Raw genomic sequence first — 24909 nt, forward strand, 5'->3', positions numbered from 1 at the left:
GGCATTGTAGCTGTAAACCGTTTGGGAGCTAACCGTTGGTGTTCTTTGCTCTTCACCATCTTTCCCGATATGATTAGCGTGTGTATATCTATCTTGACATTATTTGCCTAAATAGAGAGGTTGCAGCTCTCTGTATATGGGAAACTCCAGAGAGCATTGCATACAATAAGAAGTATTGTGAGATGGCTTAATAGAGAATGCTTCAGACAACACAGAAATCATTATACTGTGCTACTGGTTATAAGTGGAGGCTAATCAGTGTGTTTCAATGGGTCATGATATAACCTATAATTTTACCAAGGGCTATAATGAAGGAGGTTATTTAAGATGTGCTATGTAAACAGTCCGTGTTTTGCCAATTACAAAACACTAAGTCCTATTGCTAATGTAGTAATAACCAGCTGAGAAACCAGATCTCAAACAAAAAATGGCGTCGGTATTTATTTTCTGAAGAGCCAAGGTTGGGTATTAAGAAACAAATTTTACTTTCAAAAATGGAACATAAATATGAAACATTACAATAAAATCGTGTGGTTTATTGAAAGCAATAAGAAATTATACTTTTTTCGTGATTTTTGTCACTCGATGTTGTCCTAGGTTACATAGTCTGAAAGTAGACATACATTAAGTTCAGCTTCACATCTGTTTTTGCTGTTGGTGTTTTTCTTTTTATTAGTTTTAATACTTTTGCCCCCACCTCCTTCACAACCATCTCTGAATCCCTTTTTGTTCCAGTGATACAAAGCTCAGGTACTCCAACCCCTCTCCTGAGCTCCATGACTATTTGAGATACCTCAGATGTATCAGAGGCTTCTTAAAATATACTCGTGATAATAAACCCATTTGTAATCCAAATACAGTGGTACCTCCTGATATGCCTCGCGTAACATAATTTTCGGTTTACAAATGAAAATCCATTGAAAATAATGCCTCGGTTTGCGAATATTTTTCGCAATACAAAGCAAGTTTCACCAGGATGCATCGCAACTGGGAGGTTTATAGCACCGCCCCCTGCATGCTGGAGCCTGTGAGTAGCACGTGGCGTTAAGTGTGGAGGCTTTTGCATCGCGTTTTGGAGCCATTCTGGAAATTGTCTGCAGTTTTTTTGGGACTTTTTGGTGCATTTCTCAAGCGGTGGAAAGGTAGGGAGCTGAGCTTTGTCGTTTGCATGCCTTTTATTGTGTGTTTTGCATTGTGGGTTGGTTTCCACTGTATATACGTCATGCAAAACTACTTTAAAGGCAATAAAAGACATAGGTTTCATCAATCCTGACTGATAACCTACCCCTCCACTGCAAGTCTAGCGTCAAGCTGTCTGTACAGCACAAATCTTCACAAGCTTTACACAAAACTTATCCAAAATTATTAAATGGTGGCCTATGCTGCTAACCCTAATGTATACATTTGGAACATATTCCAAAATAATATCAGGAAGTAAACCCAAAGCAGAGTCACTTCACTAACACCACTACTGAGACAGCCTAGGCAGTCATGGAGCGTCAAACTGTTCGTGGAAACAATTATTAAATAAATAGATTAAAACGCCACTTCAGCAGCACAGAGTAGGATTTTATGGAACAAAAACATTGGGAAAGATTTATCCAAGTGTCACCAACACCTTAATGTCTAACTTTTGGAGCATTGTATAACATGTCAGATTCCTTCATCTTTTTGCGCCCTGTCGTCTTTTTATCATGCTGATTTTTTTTCAGCAACGTAATGGATTTATACAGCTTTTTGACACTTTTTTTCTGTCAGAAAAGTGTTTTGTTTCCCTTCTCTTTTTTTTTTCTGCCACTATATATTTAGACTTCGAAAAAAAAAAAACGTTAGAATTTAGTAACACTTTAATATACACAATTAGAATTATGATGGAATTTAACAGTCACTTTGATAAATATCAACAAATGTCTCACTTTGGAGCATGCCATTGAAATGAATAAACAGCTCGTTACTTCCTGAAATGTCAAATGTGCCTGGTTAATGGAGTCAGCAAAGTGAGTCAGCTCGGTTTGTTCTGTGTTGTGGGTTATTGTTTGTGGTGGGCACGAAACTTGCTTCTGACATTAACTTTCTTGCCAAGGTCAAACAAGGCTGACATTCAAATTTTCAAGAGAACTCTGTACTCAATGCAAGATATCTGATGATACACATGTAGGATCACCTATGCCTGAATGACACTTTTCTTTTCTAGGGTCTTAAAGCTGATCACTAACATTTTTAAATAAATGCCAACTTGTGCTGAATGGAGCTTCTGATTTAGCCTGTTTGTGTTACAGCTCTGGAACATATAATGAGAAAATTACATATGTAACCGTTTATTACTTTTGAAAGACACATTCTGAGACTTAACCTGAGGAACCAATCCAATTAAGAAAGTGTTATAATTAATACAGTTTATTTCTGGTATGCAGATGGAAGATATTTGCATGGCCATGATCTAAATAGATGGAATGCATCATTTCTATTACTACTTATCTGGCGTAAAGCAGGATGGTTTGTCCACGAAGGAGGATAAGAAACAGAAAATACATTTTATTATAGTATCTTCATAGCAATATAATGCTGAGGTGGGAGAGCACTCCAAAACGCTTTAAAAATAGTACTTAGAAGTTTGGAATACAGAAAATAAAAAAGGCTGGAGGCACGGGAGGCTCAGGAAACAGATCATTAGTGGTTGTGGCGCTTGTCTCAAGCAGTTTTGATAATAAGTATAATATAGAACTCAGTGAGCTTGCGGCACAGAATCTCAAATACACCACAGAATTGTAAACACACCATGAAAAAAAAATATATACGGTACATTCATAGATCTGGGCTGGAAAAATGACAATATTGCCCACCCTAAACACTGCTTAACTTTCAATCAAACATTTTATTGTAACCAATTTTAAAACATTTTAAAATCAGCTCCACCTAGACTTCGGACATGAGGGATGAATGACTAGATTTGCAATTGTGGAGCACGGGCAAGGGAATTGCAAAATGAAATATATAGAAACAGTTGAGCTGAAAAACGTTCCTTAGCTACCGGATTTTGGTCCAGAATTTGCAATTCTATTTAAAGGACTGTAATGCCAAACATTTCCGTTTTGCAATGTTTACGTTTAAGGGTAAAATACACCTGTAATGGCAATTTCTCTGATAGCCACTAGAGGCACTTCCTCCTCCAGAACAGAGTGAAATTCAGTCCTGCAATCCAATGCTACTCATAACCGCATTTGATTGGAGGAGGGCAGAGCTTTTGGCTGCACATGCCTATCTCCAATCCAATGCTTTTCTATGAGAAGCATAGGATTAGAGGAGATCACAGAAGAAGTCAACAAGCTGCAACAGACGAGTAGGAACGCTGGAAGTATTTTTTTTTTTTTTACACCGCAAAGGGATGTGAATAGTGGACACAGATAGAAAGGAAGGTATAATTCCGAAAGAATTCTATTTGCTATTTTTGGAACTGCAAGTTAACATGTTGTTTAAGAAGAATGTGAGAGGCTGCACCATGTCTAATCACTTTCTATTGACAACAAAACATAACTAATTTCATTGTTTGCTTTCAAAAGCAGGGAAGTAAAATGACCAATGAACACACACAATTTAAAGAGGATTTGCAGGAGCTGGTATATCCTGATAAAGGGACATGTAACGGCATACGCCCACTCACTGTGCCGGCACGAATACCAGATTACATTGCAGTGGGAGGAGGGGCACACGGATTGCAGCATTGGCCTCTGCTTTATTTAAAAGCCAGACTAAAATTACATTCGTAAACTGGGAAAGGAAAAACTTTCAGAAATCACAAATATATATTTATTTTTATTCTTTATTTTATTTGTGCAAGGGTTGAACACATCATGCTTGCAGTGCCACAACAGCAAGGATACACAGTTATATAGACATTGTGTTACAGTAGTCAGGCATTAGAGGTTACTGCACATTTTTATGTATAATTGTCGCTTAACAAGTAGTTTTTCAGTTCAGCTTATCGGAAAAAGTGTGGTACAAGGTTAGATCAAACATGACAACCTGAAACAATGGGAGATTAATGCTATAGATTAAGTTAAAACGTTGCTTCTCTATCGTGAATAGTCAGTCCAACTAGTGGTAACATTAACTATGCCTGGACTGCTGCAGCTTATTTCAATATAGAATGAAAGTCGTGGTGCTTCAGGCTACTGCGTGTTAATAACCTGGTTGGGCTGCGAGGCCATTATACAATACAGTATGCTGGGTCTATCCTATTAGTAAATGTAAGGGTCACAGACACGGACCAAGACAAAGTATTACATTTACAGTAGCCCAGGTAAGTGTTAAGTTATAAGGGCATGCTGCTGCACCATTACTGTATGTGTAGTGCCTATAGCTGGCTGTGCAGGGTGAGTGTTCTCCCTGGATAGGGTGGTCTTATACATTACTTTCGGCTGCTGAGAGTGTCAGTCTCTACTTTATAGGCAGGGTTGTCGACCGTGAGCCGTGGATTGCATAAGTCCAGGTTGCTTCACCCAATGCCCGTTCTGGCAGCTTTGCTTGAGTGGTTGAGTAATGGTGCCTTCTGGGTTCCCTCCACAGTGGGCCATGTGTGGGCTCTCCGCCGGTTGTGTCTCCCTGGATCCAGCCCCGCTGCATCTCTTTCTGCATTGCGTTGGGCTTTGTGGTCATCAGTGTGGGGGTTTGTGCTATGCTGATTGCTGGTTTCCGGGACCGCTGAGTGAGGGATTGGCCGGGTCTTTTTCAGTGGTGAAGGATCGTGAGTTTCAGCGTTTGAGGGGCCCGGCACCGTTTCCCGCTTGATGGAGCTTCGGCTCCTACTCAGTTTGGAGGTCGCTCTGGAGTTGTGAGGGGGACACCATAGCAGGATGCGCTGGGTGGTCGGACGGATGCATCCCGCCACCTCTCTCATCGCCAGCTGGTAAGATTGTCTCCGGGCTTTGAGCTTTGCCCAGAGATGGGTGCGCACCAGGTTTATGAAGTCCCTTGTGTGCTTGGGTGGTGTGATGCGTGGGTGCTTGGTCTTAGGCCGCTCATCTTGGCTGAGTCTTGTAAGCTTCGTGTGGTTGCTGATTTCGCCGCTTGTGCAGGTATGGGTGTGGGGGTAACCGTCCCCAGCAAGGACCATGGGGGGAGGGGGGGGGGGAGCAGGGCTGCGGTGGGCTTCTGCTTAGGAGCACGTCCCGTGCCCGGGGATCGGCCGTCTCCCCCAGTCCTCAGGCTCTGCTCTGAGTTAGGCCTCATGGTCGGTTGGAGATTTACTGTGGTGTATCAGTGTCGGACGTGTATCGGAGTGTTCAGAATGCTTTTCTGCGGGAGGGGGGGGGCAGCAGGGCTGCGGTGGGCTTCTGCTTAGGAGCACATCCCGTGCCCGGGGATCGGCCGTCTCCCCCAGTCCTCAGGCTCTGCTCTGAGTAAGGCCTCATGGTCGGTTGGAGATTTACTGTGGTGTATCAGTGTCGGACGTGTATCGGAGTGTTCAGAATGCTTTTCTGCGTTTGGTCCCAATCTCCATTTGCCGTTAAAGCCACTATGTCAGTCGGTAGCCTCACACGTTTGTCCATTGTTGCAGGAACTCTTAACATGTGCAGCTGGCCATCTTTGCTTTCAGGCCCCGCCCCCCCACAAGTATATATTTTAAGGTATTAATCTTCACATCTGCTTTTCAGTTGTGAAATTAAATGTGTGTGTGTGCATATATATATATATATATATATATATATATATATATATATATATATATTTTTTTTTTTTTTATTATGAATAAAACAAAAACAAACACAAAACAAACCTGCAGCTGATAAAGAAGCAGCATTCAGAATAAATCATACTGATTTGGGAGTTTATTTACTATATAAATAATTGTGATAAATTGAAATCCAAATTGTAAAATGTAAATCGCCCAGCTGGAAAAATTCTCTAGTTGATCAGTTTTCCCAATTGTGTTCTGGCAGGTGCAATAACATAATGAGATTTAAGGCATATCAGGGAATCTATATTAAAACACAACTTGATAAAGATTTTACTGAGAGGTTAGTGGATGAATGGAATAGCCTTCCAGCTGAAGTGATAGAGGTTAACACAGTAAAGGAGTTTAAGCATGCGTGGGATAGGCATAAGGCTATCCTAACTATAAGATAAGGCCAGAGACTTATGAAAGTATTTAGAAAATTGGGAAGACTAGATGGGCCGAATGGTTCTTATCTGCCGTCACATTCTATTTTAAAACCGTAATAATGTTGTTTATGTGATTTTAACTGCATTAATGGAACACTATAGGAGAAGGAACACAAACATGTATTCCTGACCCTATAGTGTTAAAACCACAATCTAGCCTCCTCCTCCCTCCCTGATCTGCTGCTTGGCTGACATCATCAGAAGCCTTGATCAAAAGCCAATCACAATGCTTCTCATAGAAACGCATTGGATTGGCTTAGCTAGTCAAGGAGGCAGCTCAGGGGCAGAGCCAGCACAAGCCAAACACAGCCCTGGCCAATCAGCATTTCCTCATAGAGATGAATTGAATCAATGCATCTCTTTGAGGAAAGTTTAGTGTCTCCATGCACTAAATGTCAGTGCTGCACACTGGGCAGCACTGCCCCAGGTAGCACTTCTACCAGCCATCTGAGGAGTGACCAGTGGAAGTATCCCTAGGCTGTAATGTAAACACTGCATTTTCTCTGAAAAGACAGTGTTTACTGCAAAAAGTCTAAAGGGAATCATACTCACCAGAACAATTACAATAAGCTGTTGTTGTTCTGGTGACTATAGTGTTCTTTTAATGCAGATATTTTAACAGCATGGCTTGGTGTTTGTACTTCAACACCACATTGCTCTGCATGTTCCAAATATACCTTCCAACATTTTAAATGGACAAAGAGGGACACTTTCATTTTAAAGTGACACTATAGTCACCATAACAACTAGAGTTCACTGTAGTTCTCGTGAGTATAGTCAGTCCCTGCAGCCTTTTTGCAGTAAACACGGTCTTTTCAGAGAAAAGGCAGTGTTTACATTACAGCGATCGGACACCTCTTGTGGCCAATACTCAGATGGCTACAAGAGGTGCTTCATGGGGCAGTGCTGCATTCTCCACCCTCTGCATGGAGACACTGAACTTTCCTCAGAGATGCATCTCTATGAGGAGATGCTGATTGACCAGTGCCCCCCTCCCCCTCCCCTTCTCTGTGGCTGAGATCGTCAGAATTGACAATCACAGCCAATTCAATGGTAAGCTTTTACTAGATTTAGGGATTTAAAGGGGAACCAGCGGGGCTAGTGTTCTTAACACTATAGGGTCAGGAATACATGTTTGTGTTCCTTTAACGGTGTGAGTGGGGATGTGGTCATAAGCAGACCTGTTCTGGGATATTTTAGGTGACTTACCAATAACAATTTATACAATTTAGAACAATGTATCTTATTTACAATGACTGATTTCTAAAACACATTTATTGTAGTTTAGAGACACTATTGCCGTGAAGCTCTGGTATACCCTGAGATACATCAACAAAATGGAGTTATTAGAAAAGAGATACAGTACGATAAAAAAAAAGACAGAAATATTTGGACCCAATACCAAAACCAGTACTGTCCTTCCTAAATAGGCACAGTTGTTCGATATACCCACGGAAAATGAATGGAAGACTAAGCGAAATTGCTCAAATAGAAAGTAGAATCTTAAATAGAACATTAGAATTAGAACAATTCAAATCCACCAAAAACTAACTCACCATCTTCACTTGTGTGAGTCTCTGTGCCAGCATCTTGATCCACTTCTTCCAATGTACCATGATCACTGTATGGGCTGTCACTGTCGATAAATAGTTTAATTAAAACATTGCAGTAAGAGCAATCTGCAAAGATATCTTGAAACAAGTACCAGGTAGGACATGAAACATCAAATACGTCAGTTAAAGTGGAGAGATTTCCAGAATTGGTTTTCACATTTTTTTTTCACATTTGATTTACTCCACCCCAAGTTTGGAAGGTGAAAAGTCTTGACCTCTTCATATAAAAAGCGCAAGTCTCCGGTACAGAGTTACAATAGCAAAACTATTTGAAAGGATAACTTTAACAATTAAAAGGATAATCAATCATTATTATAACTGCACAGTAATCCACCATGGTTTCACAAAGTTTTGATAAAATGTATCCTTTGCAGTTTAGACATTATCTGGAAACTTGACTTAAAGGGACACTACCAATGTAAAGCAAGCAAAAATACAGCGACCACCTGGAAAGAGAGTTCCGATGCATTCTGGGAAATATCTCTCCAAATAGGAGACAGGCAGCAAAGTACAGATGTGCTTCTAAATAAAAATGTTAATAAACCGCTTGAAATACAGATGTTAACACAGAAAATGGACTATTGTTTAGTATTAATTCAGGAATTTTATAAAAAAATGTATTGTTTGTTTCAGGTGCTAGATCTTAAAAATGAAATCAATTTAAAGATAGCACGTGCGGGTTCCTGCAAAGACATCACACATGTGTTGAATATGGAATTTCCAGTTGTGATAAAAAAAAAAAAGAAAAAAAAAAGGAAATTAAATCAGCATGAAGGAAATCGCGATCCGTAGTTCGAACCTTACAGTCACTTCTCTCAGTTTTTGGATTTATTTCTAAAGTAGTTATTTCTGTAAATTTCAAAACTAGGGAGAATGTTTCACAACATCACCATAACAACTGCCTAAGTAGCTAAAGTTGCATTTATCATGATTATGCACTGCCAAATACACCAGAGATCGTGTTTAAATATGTTCAGCAGTTTGTACAAATTTTTTAATTGGACATTACGATTTCTAGCTAAACTTTCTTTTGGAACAGTGGGCATCAGGGAATTTATGGGAAACCTGTACTTGATTAGTTTGACAAAAAAATAAATTAAAAAACGGGTTCTCAGAACCCAAAAATCTGCACTTCTGCAGCTACAGGTCTAATGTGTTAGATTAATGTACTCCTTATCTATCCAATGATGTCCTTATCTATCCAATGTGTTGTGAGGAATGTGCTTAAAATAATGAAGCAAAATATAAATATTTTGCACAGCATGCCACATAAATATACAATACAAACTGGTGCATCAATGTTTGAGTTAGAAATTGGACCATAGGTTGACTTTAAAGTATCATGAAGAATATAGTCATTAGACCACTACAGCAGAGTATGCATCCTCTTCGCTACATGTGCATGGAGACCATTGTTATATAAAATGATTTGCAAAAAAGTAAGGATTTGCCAAAAAGTAATGAGTCCAGGCACTCAAGTTCAATCCAGCTGGCCGATTTATTAGAGCAAAATCAAAACAACGTTTCGGCCCACAACAGGGCCTTTGCCATTATTATACAATAGACTACATACAGGACACATATGGCTCTCCGTGGGTTTTTAAATGGCACATGAACAAAATGTAATGTCTATAGGTTTTATAAAGTACATCACATATTTAATGCTACATGACCATCTTCATTGAGCTGCACAGAACTGCTCTATACCTGCAGTAATGCCAATAAAGGAGTAAGACAACGGGTACCTCTTAAGCTGTTGATCTACTTAATATGGCCAAAATCTTAATTCACAGGATAAGGAGAAGGGGTTACAAATAACTGGCACTGTGAATGTAGATGTGTCAGAGAAGGAGTACTCCCAGAGGAACACAGGTCAAAGTACTGTAATAAAAAAATAAACCACCAGAGCCAACAAAATAGTGCCGATACAAAGGGGCTTCTTGTTTCTTTTATCAGACACATTTGTTTTAGTTTGGGATTGTTGATTTAAATCTAAGCCATTCCGTTTGATGCTTAAAAATAAATGTTTCCTTGCCGAGAATGTGAAAAACTTGTATGAAAAAGAGAGCATTGTTCATGCAAAACAGCAAAGCGAAATGGAGGCAATACTTAATTGACTTACCAGTAATCGTCCCCAGCCATGCATTTCTCATACACTGGACCCTCCAGTTCCTTAGCATCTGGAAAAATGGTCTCGTGATGGATGATAATGGTTTTCACAATTTCATTCACATGAGCCTGACAGGACACCTGGTCTTGTATATCTGGAACAGGCATTAGAGTGGGGCCAAAGCAAATGGCCAAGTTATACGGGTCCATCATGTTCTCATCGCTGTACTGAGAAAGGCTGCATGGAGAAGAAGATGCCGTTTTACAAAGATGATGCAGTATGCAGAGTTATTTCCATGCATTGTATGCTGCATTGTAATAGGATTACTTTATTTACCCCTGTATTAGGGGTAGATTTAAGTAACTCATATGAACAAAACCAAAGAATCCACCAAGGTGGACGTATGGGGTACTAAATGCCTTGGCGACAATTTAAAGATCTACATATGTTTTCTAGATCAGGTCAAACAATTTCAAACCCAGTACCACTAGCCAGGCCTAAAACATGCTAGTCCTTAAAATCTCCTACATTGAGATCTCTTGTTATGGATAGGACAGCAGAACGCACACAGGGCCTCCTCTAAAAGGGAGGGGGATCAAAGACACAATTTCTGCTCATCATTGGCATAACTGGGAGGTACGAGATTCTGACAAGGTGGTTTGGGCTTGAGATGGTGTGTGAATGATGCATCATTGGTTAATTCCATAATGGGTGGGCACACCTTCTGAACCCTAAACCCCCAGCCTGTAGGAACTTGCAGAGAGAGCTGCTGAAGTGCTCTCTGCTGGGTTCTTGCGCTGATGCATAGCACAAGCATATCTAATGATGTGCTCATGATGTGCTGCCAAATAGAGTTTTCTGGGTTCCCCAGATGCGGGACACCAGAAAATTAAATTGGCAGGGTGGGACAGCACCCAGAAAACCAGTGTGCTACAAACAAGTTGACTTCAAGGCTGTAAAAGGCAATTATATATATATATATATATATATATATATATATATTTTTTTTTTTTTTTATAGATTACATCTAGGCTAAATAGTCAATTTGGGTAGAAGTATGCATATTGCTCTAGGAAAGCTTTAAGTACATTTGACACAAGCTGCTTAATTAAACTAAAAAGCAAAACAATAGGTAAGAGCCAATACAGGTGCAATTAAACTAATTGTAAATAATATGTTCTTCAAATATCAAAGTACATGGACTCAAGTGGTTCTGAACACCGTGTTGATATATAATGGATGAACTGCACAGCATTTGCCATTCTGCTCTATTTACCCATTTACATTTAGTAATTTACAATTAAAATGACGAGGATACTGCTCAATTAGGTGAATTAATAGAGTTTTAATCACATCCAAAAAAGCTAAATTGGCATCAGATCCTTGAAATCCACTTATATTATGCGTTTCTATGTAACTATAAAACTTACCTTACAGCGATTTAACTTTTATCTACCTTTAATTAAAACATAAATTAACTAAAACTTACTAAGGATTTAAATAGCAGAGATATGAGAGGGACGTGTGGTGTTCTGGAATAAAGACTAGACTGTAATTCCAAGGTGTAGAGAAATAATTTTACAGCAGAAAGGCAGCGGGAGATTAGAGAGGTCAATGCGTGGCTGAAGTCTTGGTGCAGAAGAGGGTTTGGGGTTTATAGAGCACTGGGCCTATTTTGCGCTTGGGTAAAACCTGTGAAGCCGTGATGGACTGCACCTAAACGGGAGAGGTTCTGCAGGACAGGATAGCTACAAGGTTGGAGGAGATTTTAAATGAGTAGTACTAGCGGTGGAGGGTCAAAGCAATCTAGAAAACGGAGATAGGATAGAAAGGAGATGGGCTTTAGCCAGGGGTCAAGTCCTGGGGAAAAAAGTGTGGGAACTCACCCAAGATTCCTGCACTGCACTATATGCATAGGAGTGTAATTTTTTTTTTAGGGGGGGGGGGGGGGGGGCTTAAAAAAATAAAATTACAGTCCTATGCACATAGTGCAGTGCAGGGTGTGTATAATGAATGTAGTGTGTTTGTAGTGAATGCAGAGTATGGATAATGAATGTAGTGTGTTTGTAGTAAGTGCAGTGTGTATAATGAATGTAGTGTGTTTGTAGTGAGTGCAGAGTGTGCATAATAAATTTAGTGTGTTTGTAGTGGGTGCAGAGTGTGCATAATGAATGTAGTGTGTTTGTTGTGAGTGCAGTGCGTGTATAATGAATGTAGTGTGTTTGTTATGAGTGCAGTGCGTGTATAATGAATGTAGTGTGTTTGTTATGAGTGCAGTGCGTGTATAATGAATGTAGTGTGTTTGTTGTGAGTGCAGTGTGTGTATAATTAATGCAGTGTGTTTGTAGTGAGTGCAGATTGTGTATAATGAATGTAGTGTGTGTAGTGAGTGCAATGTGTGTATAATGAATGCAGTGTGTTTGTAGTGAGTGCAGAGTGTGTATAATAAATGCAGTGTTTGTAGTGAGTGCAGAGTGTGTATAATAAATGCAGTGTGTTTGTAGTGAGTGCATAGTGTGTATAATGAATGCAGTGTGTTTGTAGTGAGTGCAGTGTGTATAATGAATGCAGTGTGTTTGTAGTGAGTGCAGAGTGTGTATAATGAATGCAGTGTGTTTGTAGTGAGTGCAGAGTGTGTATAATGAATGCAGTGTGTTTGTAGTGAGTGCAGAGTGTGTTTGTAGTGAGTGCAGTGTGTATAATAAATGTAGTGTGTTTGTAGTGAGTGCAGAGTGTGTATAATGAATGCAGTGTGTTTGTAGTGAGTGCAAAGTGTGTATAATGAATGCAGTGTGTTTGTAGTGAGTGCAGAGTGTGTATAATGAATGCAGTGTATGTAGTGTGTTTGTAGTGAATGCAGAATGTGTATAGTGAATGTAGTGTGTAGTGAGTGCAGAGTGTGTATAATGAATGCAGAGTGTGTATAGTGAATGTAGTGTGTTTGTAGTGAGTGCAGAGTGTGTATAATGAATGCAGTGTATGTAGTGTGTTTGTAGTGAATGCAGAGTGTGTATAGTGAATGTAGTGTGTAGTGAGTGCAGAGTGTTTATAGTGAATGCAGTGTTTGTAGTGAGTGCAGTGAATTTAGTGTGCTTGTAGTGAGTGCAGAGTGTGTATAATGAATGCAGTGTGTGTAGTGAATGTAGTGTGTTTGTAGTGAGTGCAGTGTGTTTGTAGTGAGTGCAGAGTGTGTATAATGAATGTAGTGTGTTTGTAATGAGTGCAGAGTGTGTATAATGAATGCAGTGTATGTAGTGTGTTTGTAGTGAATGCAGAGTGTGTATAGTGAATGTAGTGTGTTTGTAGTGAGTGCAGAGTGTGTATAGTGAATGTAGTGTGTTTGTAGTGAGTGCAGAGTGTGTATAATGAATGCAGTGTATGTAGTGTGTGTGTAGTGAATGCAGAGTGTGTATAATGAATGCAGAGTGTGTATAATGAATGCAGAGTGTGTATAGTGAGTGCAGGGTGTATAGTGAATTTAGTGTGTTTGTAGTGAGTGCAGAGTGTGTATAATGAATGCAGAGTGCGTATAGTGAATGTAGTGTGTTTGTAATGAGTGCAGACTGTGTATAATGAATGCAGAGTGTGTGTGTGCTGGATGATGTGTGTGTGTGTGTGTGTGCTGGATGATGTGTGTGTGTGTGTGTGTGCTGGATGATGTGTGTGTGTGTGTGTGTGCTGGATGATGTGTGTGTGTGTGTGTGTGTGTGCAGTGGATGATGTGTGTGCGCTGGATGAAGTGTGTGTGCGCGCTGGATGATGTGTGTGTGTGTGTGTGCGTGCGCTGGATGATGTGTGTGTGTGTGTGTGCGTGCGCTGGATGATGTGTGTGTGTGTGTGTGCGTGCGCTGGATGATGTGTGTGTGTGTGTGTGCGTGCGCTGGATGATGTGTGTGTGTGTGTGTGTGCGCTGGATGATGTGTGTGTGTGTGTGCGCTGGATGATGTGTGTGTGTGTGTGCTGGATGATGTGTGTGTGTGTGTGTGCTGGATGATGTGTGTGTGTGTGTGTGCTGGATGATGTGTGTGTGTGTGTGTGCTGGATGATGTGTGTGTGTGTGTGTGCTGGATGATGTGTGTGTGTGTGTGTGCTGGATGATGTGTGTGTGTGTGTGTGTGTGCTGGATGATGTGTGTGTGCTGGATGATGTGTGTGTGTGTGTGTGCTGGATGATGTGTGTGTGTGTGTGTGCTGTGTGTGCTGGATGATGTGTGTGTGTGCTGGATGATGTGTGTGTGTGTGTGTGTGCTGGATGATGTGTGTGTGTGTGTGTGCTGGATGATGGGGGGAAGCATTTGTTTTTTAATCTTTATGTGTTTAGTTTTTTTTTTGTTTTATTCCCCCCTCCCTGCTTCTTACCTTGTCAGGGAGGGGAGAGATCGCCTGGTGGTCCGGTGGAGGGAAGCAGCCGCTGCACACAGGGGCCCATCACACGCTGTGTTCCTCTCCAGCACTAACTCTCGCGAGACTCGCCTGTGCGGAGCGTTGCCACGGTAACCCGTGGCAACGCTCTTACAGCCGCAGGTCTCGCGAGAGTTAGTGCTGGAGAGGAACACAGCGTGTGATGGGCCCCTGTGTGCAGGTTGCAGGGCAGGTCCTGCAGGACTGGTAACGGGAACGGTGTTCCTGCTTTGGAAAAAGTGCAGGAACGCTGTTCCCATGCGTTCCTGCAGGACTCGAGCCCTGGCTTTAGCGCAGTATAAGGGGGTGAAGATGGGGGATGGGAAAGCTCAGAACAGGTAAATCAATTATTAGTTGGGATATGTTATAATCCACCTAATGTAAATTTTAATGAGGAAGAACAGCCATTAGAGCAAATTGGGAAAGCTGCAAATCTGGGTAACACGTTAATTATTGGAGATGTTAATTACCTGGACAAAAATTGGGATAGAGTGACTAGTACTTCAGCAAGGGGAATCAGGTTTTTAAATGTGTTAAATTACACAACTGGTACAAGCACAAATTAGAAAGGATACTTGCCTGGATCTCGTTATAACAAACAATGTGGATGTTTTCACAAACATTCAAGTAGGGGAGCATTTGGGGAAAAAGTGATCACAATATGGTAATTCTTGAAATAAACTCAAAAAAGCAAAAGCATGTGGGATATACTAAAACGTATAATTTTAAAAAAGCCAATTTCAATAAAATTGGGGCAACTCTACAATATATTGACTTGCATTAACTCCTTAGTGAAGAAAACACTTAGGATAAATGGAAACAAAAATTAGAAAGGTACATTTCTCAGTGTGTACCATTGGGGAATACATATAAAAGAAACAAATTGAAACCAATGTGGCTTAGTAGAAAAGTAAAAGAAGAGGTTAAAAATAAGAAAAGGGCATTTAAATCGGACAAATCAGAAGTATCCTTTATAAGATATAAGGAAGCCAATAATGCTTGCAAAAAAGGCAATTAAAGTGGCTAAACTAAAAAATGAGAAATTGATAGCCTAAGAATGCAAAACCAACCCCCAAATTTTTTTAACGTTTAGGTACACTGGAAACTGAGATGGGTCTGTTAGTTAATGAAGTGCAGGAAAAGGCAGAAATTTTAAATAACTACTTTTCTTCAGTATATATTAATGAGGATCCTACGGCAAGAGATATGCAAATTAATGCTGCAAAAACTTTCAGATAACTTGGGATTGGATAACTCGAGATGCCCTTGAAATAGGCATTGAAAGCCATGTTTTAGTGTTTTCAGATGACACAAAACTTTGTAAAGTAATAAAAAGTGAGCAGGATATTGCTTTGCTCAGAGGGATTTAGATAAATTGAAGGACTGGGCACTAAAATGGCAGATGAAATTTAATGTAGAGAAATGCAAAGTTATGCACTTTGGGGTCAAGAATGCACAAGCAACTTACACCCTAAATGGTAGTGAACTATGGATAACCACACACGAGAAGGATTTGGGAATTGTTATAGACAACAAATTAGGCAGCAATATGCAATATCAATCTGCAGTTGCCAAGACCAGTAAGGGACTGTCATGTATAAATAGAGGCATAAATTCTCTCGATGAAAATATAATTTCGCCTCTTTATAAAAAAAATCGCTTGTAAAACCACACCTTAAATGTGCTTTTGGAATTTTGGGCACGTGTTCTAAAGAAGGGTATCATGGCACTAGAAAGTGCAGAGACGAGCTACAAAATTGATAAACAGAATGGAGCATTTTAGTTACGAAGAAAGGTTAAAAACATCTCTTTAGTTTGGAATAACAGCGCCTGGAAATCTATTCATAAACAGGGCTATACATGCATTTAGGCTTGAAGAAAGGAGATTTAAGCTAAAGCAAAGAAAATGTTTTTTTACAGTAAGAACTATAAGTATGTAGAATTCTCTGCCTGAACAGGTGGTTTTATCAGAGTCCATACAGATGTTTAAACAGCAATTGGATAAATACTTGCAAAAACATAACATTCAGGGATTTAATGTCTAATTAGTGGGGAAATAGCCGCTTGACCCAAGGAGATATCTGACTGCCATTTGGGGTCAAGAAGGATTTTTTCCCCTAGTTTGTTGAAAAATTTAAAGCGCTTCAGAAACATATGTGAGGAAGGCTAAACTTGATGGATGCAAGTCTCTTTTCAGCTATGTAACTATGTAACCTATTTGTTATATTTTGAAGAAAACTAATTTTTAGTATTCCCAACATGATTTAATTGCTATACTGTACTCAACTGGCACTGTATTCACCCAAAGTCAAGAACCCATACAGCTAGAACATTAGGCCAGACAACTAATGCTGCTCGAACATTAGGAATATAGAGAGTGTTATGTAGAACTGGAGTATAGTTGGTTTTTGATGAATGGGTCACTGAGCTAATTATACAACGGAAGCCTGGATCAATTAGGCACTAGCATTTGCATAATTTGAGTTCCGATAATGTCAAAAACTAAAAAAATGTATTGGTAGAATGAATATTATCTAGTTCAGAGGAGACAGCACTAGATATTGTCACCATATACAGGTCCCCAATCAAACTATTTGCCAAAGAAGAAGGAAAAGTAATAAACCAACACAAAATCTAAAACTATTAAGAGAAACATATTATTACAATGGTCAATATAATTGGCAGTTGGAATGTTCCTGAAATATTACAAAACCAAATTAAAAAGTTACTGTGTCCATAGCTAGATACCAGAATTTACATAAACCTAATGATTAACTGCTAATAAAAAAAAAAGTAAAAAAGTAAATAGAAATGGCCCTACTTTTATAACATTAAGGAAGATGGCCCTGTATTTACAATTTTAAGGGAGATTTATAGACCTGCACAGCTCAGGCAATGAATACTAGGGAATGTAAACCTAAAGCTGGATTTATGGTTTGTGTCTGTGTTAGATATATCTCTCGCATTCAGATCTGTTTGTTCTGATCAGTTTTCTGCTCACCGCTGCCAGGGGCCAGATACACATTGGATATGTGTGCCTGCGTGCTGACCTGCTGTCTGAATATAGAATTACTATCCCACTGAAACAATAAGGCAGGAAGAGACAGATTTTCTATGTAGCTCTGCATATCTGACATAATCTTAAACTAAGGCCTTCAGTTTCATGTATCTATTCCCCCGAATAGCAGCTGATGGGCCCAAGTATTCATTCCAAATTAACACTTTACTTACAGATTCAGAATGGAAGCAGATGATCTAAATATACATGCAGGGTTACTCTCACAGCTGATGAGAATATAGCACACTCCACCATATTTGTTGTGGGGCTAATTTCAGTCACTGAAATGATAGACCTTTGTATTTAGTACATGTGACCTACATAGGGTTAATTTTCCTAAATACAGGTATAATGAAATAACTATTGGTTACTAGGTAAAATGGCTATTTGTGGTTGATCTTTAAACCTATATATTATTTAAAGTGGAACTATCACTTGCCCAATTTTTGAACAGTCATATAGTTAGATTGTACTTAAAGGGACAATCTACTGCTCAAATATATATATATATTTTTTTTTTTTAAATCCCTGTTTAATAGATATACCCAAATGTAAAATTGCATGCATTTAATTATGCATTTTTCATTGGGGGTATACATAAAAACAGTTTGTAAAACCTGCAGTTTTCTTGTCTGCAGCCTTTGCAATCCCTCCCCTTCTAATCCTGCCCAGACTATGTGTGGCTGTCCAATCACAAACTTCCCAATGCAGCTCAATGTGAAGTCTTTGCAAGGCAGGTGCTCTGAGTAATTGCTGCCTCTTGAGTTTAGCTCCACAGAACTAACCAAGCCAGGAAGTAGAGGACACACTCTTTACACAAAGCTTTTCAGCAAGCTAAAGTGCTTTAGGGATCTGGAGTGTCCCTTTCAAAGAAGAAACAAAAGAAAGAAAAAGTTTTTTTTATATATTAAATACATGGTGTGCACGCTATCCCGGCACAAGCAGAGCTTGCAATATAAACGTATTAAATCCTTAGTACTGGGCATTGTGAAGGTGTGCATAACCAGAAGAAATCTATTTAGCACTTTCCAGGCAGATGTCAGAGTGTGCATAAGCATCAACTGGCAATGACTAATGCAAGTGACCTTATTATATATGCAGTTCTACTGAAAAGGTTACCTTTTAATACAGACAGTTTCTTTTCCTGACTCCCTCTGATAATTGGTCTGATGAATGATCATACAATTGTTACATCCATTACCGAATGCTACCTTTAGCATCTCCCTGGAATGGTTATGCAATATTTTTTTTAAAATTGATTTTAACTCAGTGGTCCAAACAAAATTCTTCTTAGGGCCCTCAACTAAAGTTCTTGCAACATAATATGATCTATATAAACTAGCAAGGCATCAGAGAGTTTAATGCAGTCAGTAATGCAATCAGCATCACAATCATTTTCATAAATATCCCTTTTCAAGGGGGCACTATAGGCACCCAAACCACTTCATCTCATTGAAGTGGTCTGGGTGCTGTGCCCCTGTCAGTTTAACCCTGCAATTGTAATTATTGCAGTTATGAAGTGCAATAATTACCTTGCAGGGTTAATTCCACCTCTAGTGGCCGTCTATTAGAGAATGGTTTGAGTAATCAAAAAATCCCCAAGGATCACAGCTGGAGAATTATTTGTGTCTTGGGCACTAAATGTCTCCAAAACTACAATCCGACGTCAACTACATCACCACTAGTTGTTTAAAAGGGTTTCAAGAAAAAAAGCCTCTACTCTTATCCAAAAAAAAACTCAAGCATCTTCAGTTTTCCAGACAACTGGAATTTCAAATGGGATGGGGTTGCAATGGTCAGATAAAAAAAAAAAAAAAATAGAGCATTTTGAAAACACAGAGAGTTAAATATGGTGGTGGTGATTCTTTAATGTTTTGGGGCTGTTATTCTGGACATTTTGTTAGAATACATGGCACCATGGACTGTCAAATATCAACAGATATTAAATGAACACCTTAATCCCGCTGCCAGAAAGCTTAACATGGACCGTTGTTGGATCTTCCAGTAGGACAATAATCTAAAATTTGCATCAAATTCAACACAAAAATGGTTTACGGACCATAAAAGAAAGTTCCTGCCATAGCCATCCAAGTCCCCTGACATGACCCCAAAGAAAATCTGTGGGGTGAACGGTAGTGGAGAGTCCATCAGCGTTGACCTTGACATTTGAAGGATCTGGAGAGATTCTGAATGGAGGAATCCATACAGATCCATTGCCATGAACTCTCCAACTTCCTCGGGCATTATAGGAGAAGACTCAGAGCTGTGATATTGGCAAAGGGAGGTAGCAAAAAGTATTGCATAAAAAGGGTGCCAATATTTGTGCCACAAACATATTTAACAAAGATTTTTTTTTTTTGGAGAAACCTGTGTTTGCAATTGTTTGATATTCACAAGAGCAGAGATTGTTGTGTATCTTTTTGACAATTTTTTTCACAGTCTTCTTTGCTCATATTTACCAAAGGTGCCAATATTAGTAAAGCTCACCGTACTTGACTACCTGATATACCAAAGAATATCATGGAAGATAAGTCTGAGCTTTACGATAGATGAGACAATAAATAAAATAACCAAGTGACACATTTTTTTTTTTTTTAAACAGCATACACTTACTGGTTGAGAAATGCAAAAAGGTATCTCATGACTATAAGCACCGTTCTGGGTACGGTCAGGAGGATTTTCCGTATAAGGATTGCCCTCTCATAGAGATTCTCCACTCCTAGAAAAAAAAAGAAAATGAACAAGTTCAGTATGAGAATAATGTGTATTTACATGATACAAATATGAAGAAGTGTGTAGGCTGCTACTTCAGGCAAAAAAAAAAAGAAAAAGAAAAAACTAACTGGAGAATTTATCAGTGAGCTGTTATATAGACAGATATATTTGTGCTCAGGTGTGATAAGATTATAATGCTTCTCACCCTAATTAATGACCACGTACCATGTCGCTAAATAATTATGTTTGCTAGAAACAGTCTCATCTGTTTGCTCACTGTAAATATATTGATGATCGGCACACCTGTCTGATACTTAACATCTTGATAACAAATTTGTTGGAGAGTTAAAGATCTATGGAAACAAATCTCTCTATTTTCCACTATGTCCCAACCTTATTTTAATTCTTCTTCTGTGGCTATATAAATATAACTGAATTATGGCCATACTTTGAAAATACTCTTATGCAGCCATCAACTGTGTTTAAGATATACCGTAAAAAAAATATTTGTAAAAAAGTTTCTCCTTAGCACCATAGAAAGCCAAAAATCAAATGCACCTGTTAGTGTTTTACAGGCATTCTACACCTAACCAAATTTGTTTAGAAACACATCAATTGTATCCAAAAAAAGTACAAGATTGTTTTTCAAATAGGTTTACAAATAAACTCATGACGAAAAAGTTTTTTGTTTTTTTTAATAAAAATTATACTCCCCCCCCCCCCCCCCCCAAAAAAAACATATCAATCATAATTTCAGACTGCCTGAGACTGACTCAGGCATTGGAATAATTGAGTGTTAACTGTATACAATTACAGATCTCTAGAATTACTTTGTGTGTGGCGGACAGAGCAAGGACATTTTTCAAACTTTTATTTATTTATTTTTTAATAATTTAATTTCCAAACTATTTACAGTAGGTTTAATTGCAAGATTTAACCTAGTTGCGATGACATTAAGGCCATGCAAATAATTTCACATTTATTAAAAAAGCTTAGTGGTGTACTAGCAAAACCATTAACAAATTTATTTAACCAATCATTGTTAACAGGAGTAGTCCCAGAAGATTGGAAGTTAGCGAATGTTGTGCCCATTCACAAGAAAGGTAGTAGGGAGAAGTCGGGCAACTATAGGCCAGTAAGCCTTACTTCAGTAGTGGGGAAAGTAATGGAAACCATGTTAAAGGATAGGATTGTTGAACATCTAAACATGGATTTCAAGATCAGAGACCACATGGGTTTACTTCAGGGAGATCATGCCAAACTAATCTTATTGATTTGATTGGGTAACTAAAATAATAGATCAGGGTGGTGCAGTAGACATTGCTTACCTAGATTTCAGTAAGGCTTTTGACACTGTTGCACATAGAAGGCTCATCAATAAACTGCAATCTTTAAGTTTGGATTTCAATATTGTTGAATGGGTAAGGCAGTGGCTGAGTGACAGACAACAGAGGGTTGTAGTCAATAGAGTATATTCGAAGCATGGTGTTGTCACCAGTGGGGTACCTCAGGGATCTGTACTTGGACCCATTCTCTTTAATATTTTCATTAGTGATATTGCAGTAGGTAAGGTATGGTTGATGGTAAGTTATGCCTTTTTGCGGATTATTCTAAGATATGTAACAGGGTTGATGTTCTAGGAGGGATAAGCCAAATGGCAAATGATTTAGGTAAACTAGAAAAATGGTCAGTGTTGTGGCAACTGACATTTAATATGGATAAGTGCAAGATAATGCATCTTGGACATAAAAACCCAAGGGCAGAGTACAGAGTATTTGATAGAGTCCTAACCTCAACATCTGAGGAAAGGGATTTAGGGGTGATTATTTCTGATGACTAAAGGTAGGCAGACAATGTAATAGAACAGCAGGAAATAATAGCAGAATGCTTGGTTGTATAGGGAGAGGTATTAGCAGTAGAAAGAGGGAAGTGCTCATGCCATTGTACAGAACACTGGTGAGACCTCACTTGGAGTATTATATGCAGTACTGGAGACCCTGACCGTATCTCCAGAAGGATATTGATACTTTAGAGATAGTTCAGAGGGCTACTAAGGGCTACTAAACTGGTTCATGGATTGCAGGATAAAACTTACCAGGAAAGGTTAAAGGATCTTAACATGTATAGCTTGGAGGAAAGAGGAGACAGGGGAGATATGATAGAAACATTTAAATACATAAAGGGAATCAACACAGTAAAGGAGGAGACTATAGTTACCAGAACAACTACAGCTTTTTGCTGAGTGTAAACACTGTCTTTTCAGAGAAAATGTGGTGTTTACATTACAGCCTAGTGATAACTTCACCGGCCACTCCTCAGATAGCTGTTGGAGATCCTTCCTGGGTCATGGCTGCCTAAAATGCATCCAAACATTCAGTATCTCCTCCCTCTACATATCTCCTCCCCACTAGATTATATGCTCAATTGATCAATGTTAAGTCATTTAAGTTGACAGCGTAGAGATGTCCCGGAACAGTTCACCGGGAACTGTTCGCCGGCGAACATAGCTTGTTCGCGGTTGCCGCGATGTTCGGTCCACCCCCTATTTGTCATGGAGGTGGGAGGGTCTGGGAGGGAGGGTCTGCTGCTGATTGGCTGGACTGTGTCTGCTGACTGTGAGGTACAGGGTCAAAGTTTACTCAATGATGACGAATAGGGGGCGGACAGAACATCGCATATGTTCGCCTGCCGCGGCGACCGCAAACAAGCTATGTTCGCTGGCGAACAGTTCGGGACATCTCTACTGGTGATACAAAGCAGCCATGAAAAAAAAAAAAAAATTAAAATCTATGCCAGCCCCATAAGTCATTGTGCCATGTATTGTGTGTAATATACTACATCCGGTCACTACATTCGTCTAAGACCAACCAAACTAACCATCCTACCACAATCCCCCTCTTTCCAACAGACAACCTCTGGTGCCCCAAGATACTCTATTAATTTCTATACACACGCCTCAATCACCCAGCTAACTCTTCCTTACTACTTCTTCACGGACACCCACTTACCACTTTAAATTTATATTTTACGTTAGAGCACTGCTGCTAAGACAAGGCCATAACCCTTCTTAGTTTTCTGGACACTCCTTCAAGATCGGAGCGGCCTCCAGTACGGACACGCCAGTCCATATCATTAAAAAATTGGGCAGATGGAAATCCTCGGTCTACAGCACTTATATCCTGCAACCTGAGAAATAACTCAGGAAAGCATTTAAACATTTAGCATTATGGGTATGCAATAAAGTGTGTTTTCTTTGATATCTTTAGCCCTCTTTATTACAGGCCTACCCATACGTTGGTTTTGTCAGAACACTACCAACTTCCCCCCTCTCCTCTATTGTATATACTATTTAAGTTCTAACCACAAGTAAAAGGCCATAGGCCAGAATTTATGGGAGGAGTTTTCCCTATATAAACCCTACTCCCCTACTTACCTTTGCCGGTTCCTGATTCGAGTGACCCCACCCACCACTCCCTCTAATATCTTATTCTATTACATTACCTCTGGAGGGCCCTCTTTATTATAGGCCTACCCGTCCGTTGGTTTTGGCACACCACTACCAACTTTCCCCCTCTCCTCTATTGTATATACGATTTAGGTTCTGACCACAATATATATATTACACACACACTCTGAAAGGACCAATATTTTGAATTAGAAAAATTAATATACCAATATGTAAGGCTGTCTTGTCACCCCAGATGATTAAGTAATATATAAACACATAATAAATATATATAGTGTGTGTGCTTATATATTACTCAATCATCTGGGGTGGCAAAACATAGCCTTACATATTATTGGTATATTTATTTTTCCAATTCAAAATATTGGTCCTTTCAGAGTAAGCCATTTCATTATTCAGTAAGCATACCCACATGCAGACACAGACAAACTCACTGGCATAAGCTCACTGATGAACAGGCTCACAGACAGACAATCACATTGATATACATACACTCATTGACATAAAAACACAAGCTCACTGATGCCCACAAATAGGCTCACTGACAGACAATCTCACTGACACACACACACACACACACACACACACAATTTTATTGGTACACAAACAAGTTTAGTACAGACAAGCTGAAACGCACAAGCTTACTACAGACAAGCTCACTGTCACACACATGCTCACTGAGACACACACAAACAAGTTCACTCAGGATCAGGCACCCCCCCCCCCCCACACACACACGTTCACCCACTAGCAGGCACACACACACACAAGCTCACTCACTAGCAGCCCCCCCCACAAGTTCACTCACTATCAGCCCCCCCCCCACACACAAGTTCACTCACTATCAGCCCCCACCCCCCCCCCCCACACACACACACAAGTTCACTCACTATCAGGCACACACACACAAGTTAAATCACTAGCAGCACCCCCCCTACAAGTTTACACACTATCAGGCACACACACATAACTCACACACAAAACTCACTCACTATCAGGCACACATACACACAAGTTCACTCACTAGCAAACACAAACACACACGTTCACTCACTAGCAGGCAAACACACACACACACACACACACACACACACACACACGTTCACTCACTAGCAGATACACACATTCTAAGCCATCATCACACTAAGCCAGCATCAATATAAGCCACCAATAACCTAAGGCCCATTCAATCTAAGCCAGCATCGTTTCATGTAGGGCTGCATTGTCTGGCAATGAAACGAAGCCAGGTTAAATACATTTTCAGACAACGATATAGAGCTGAGTTTGGTGACACACTACTAGTTGTCATGGTGTGCACAGTACATTACATTAAGGTGTGACTATCAAAAATACTCATTTACAAAAGAAGGTATATGGAAATATGT

At 39.6% G+C, this 24909-nt stretch overlaps 1 protein-coding gene across 4 annotated transcripts in view; it reads right to left on the bottom strand.

Moving 5' to 3' along the window:
- Nucleotides 1-24909, bottom strand: part of SRGAP1 (SLIT-ROBO Rho GTPase activating protein 1) — a 159854-nt gene that overhangs the window by 9431 nt on the left and 125514 nt on the right. For all 4 annotated transcript variants that reach the window (XM_063447084.1, XM_063447083.1, XM_063447082.1 and 1 more), the window contains exons 16-18: nt 19957-20062; nt 9898-10122; nt 7719-7798 (exon numbers count right to left, since the gene is read on the bottom strand). In XM_063447084.1, the coding sequence (XP_063303154.1) occupies nt 7719-7798; nt 9898-10122; nt 19957-20062 (411 nt within the window). The remainder of the gene's footprint in view (nt 1-7718; nt 7799-9897; nt 10123-19956; nt 20063-24909) is intronic.

This window comes from Pelobates fuscus, chromosome 3, assembly GCF_036172605.1.
Source record: "Pelobates fuscus isolate aPelFus1 chromosome 3, aPelFus1.pri, whole genome shotgun sequence".
In the NCBI taxonomy this organism is placed as follows: domain Eukaryota; kingdom Metazoa; phylum Chordata; class Amphibia; order Anura; family Pelobatidae; genus Pelobates; species Pelobates fuscus.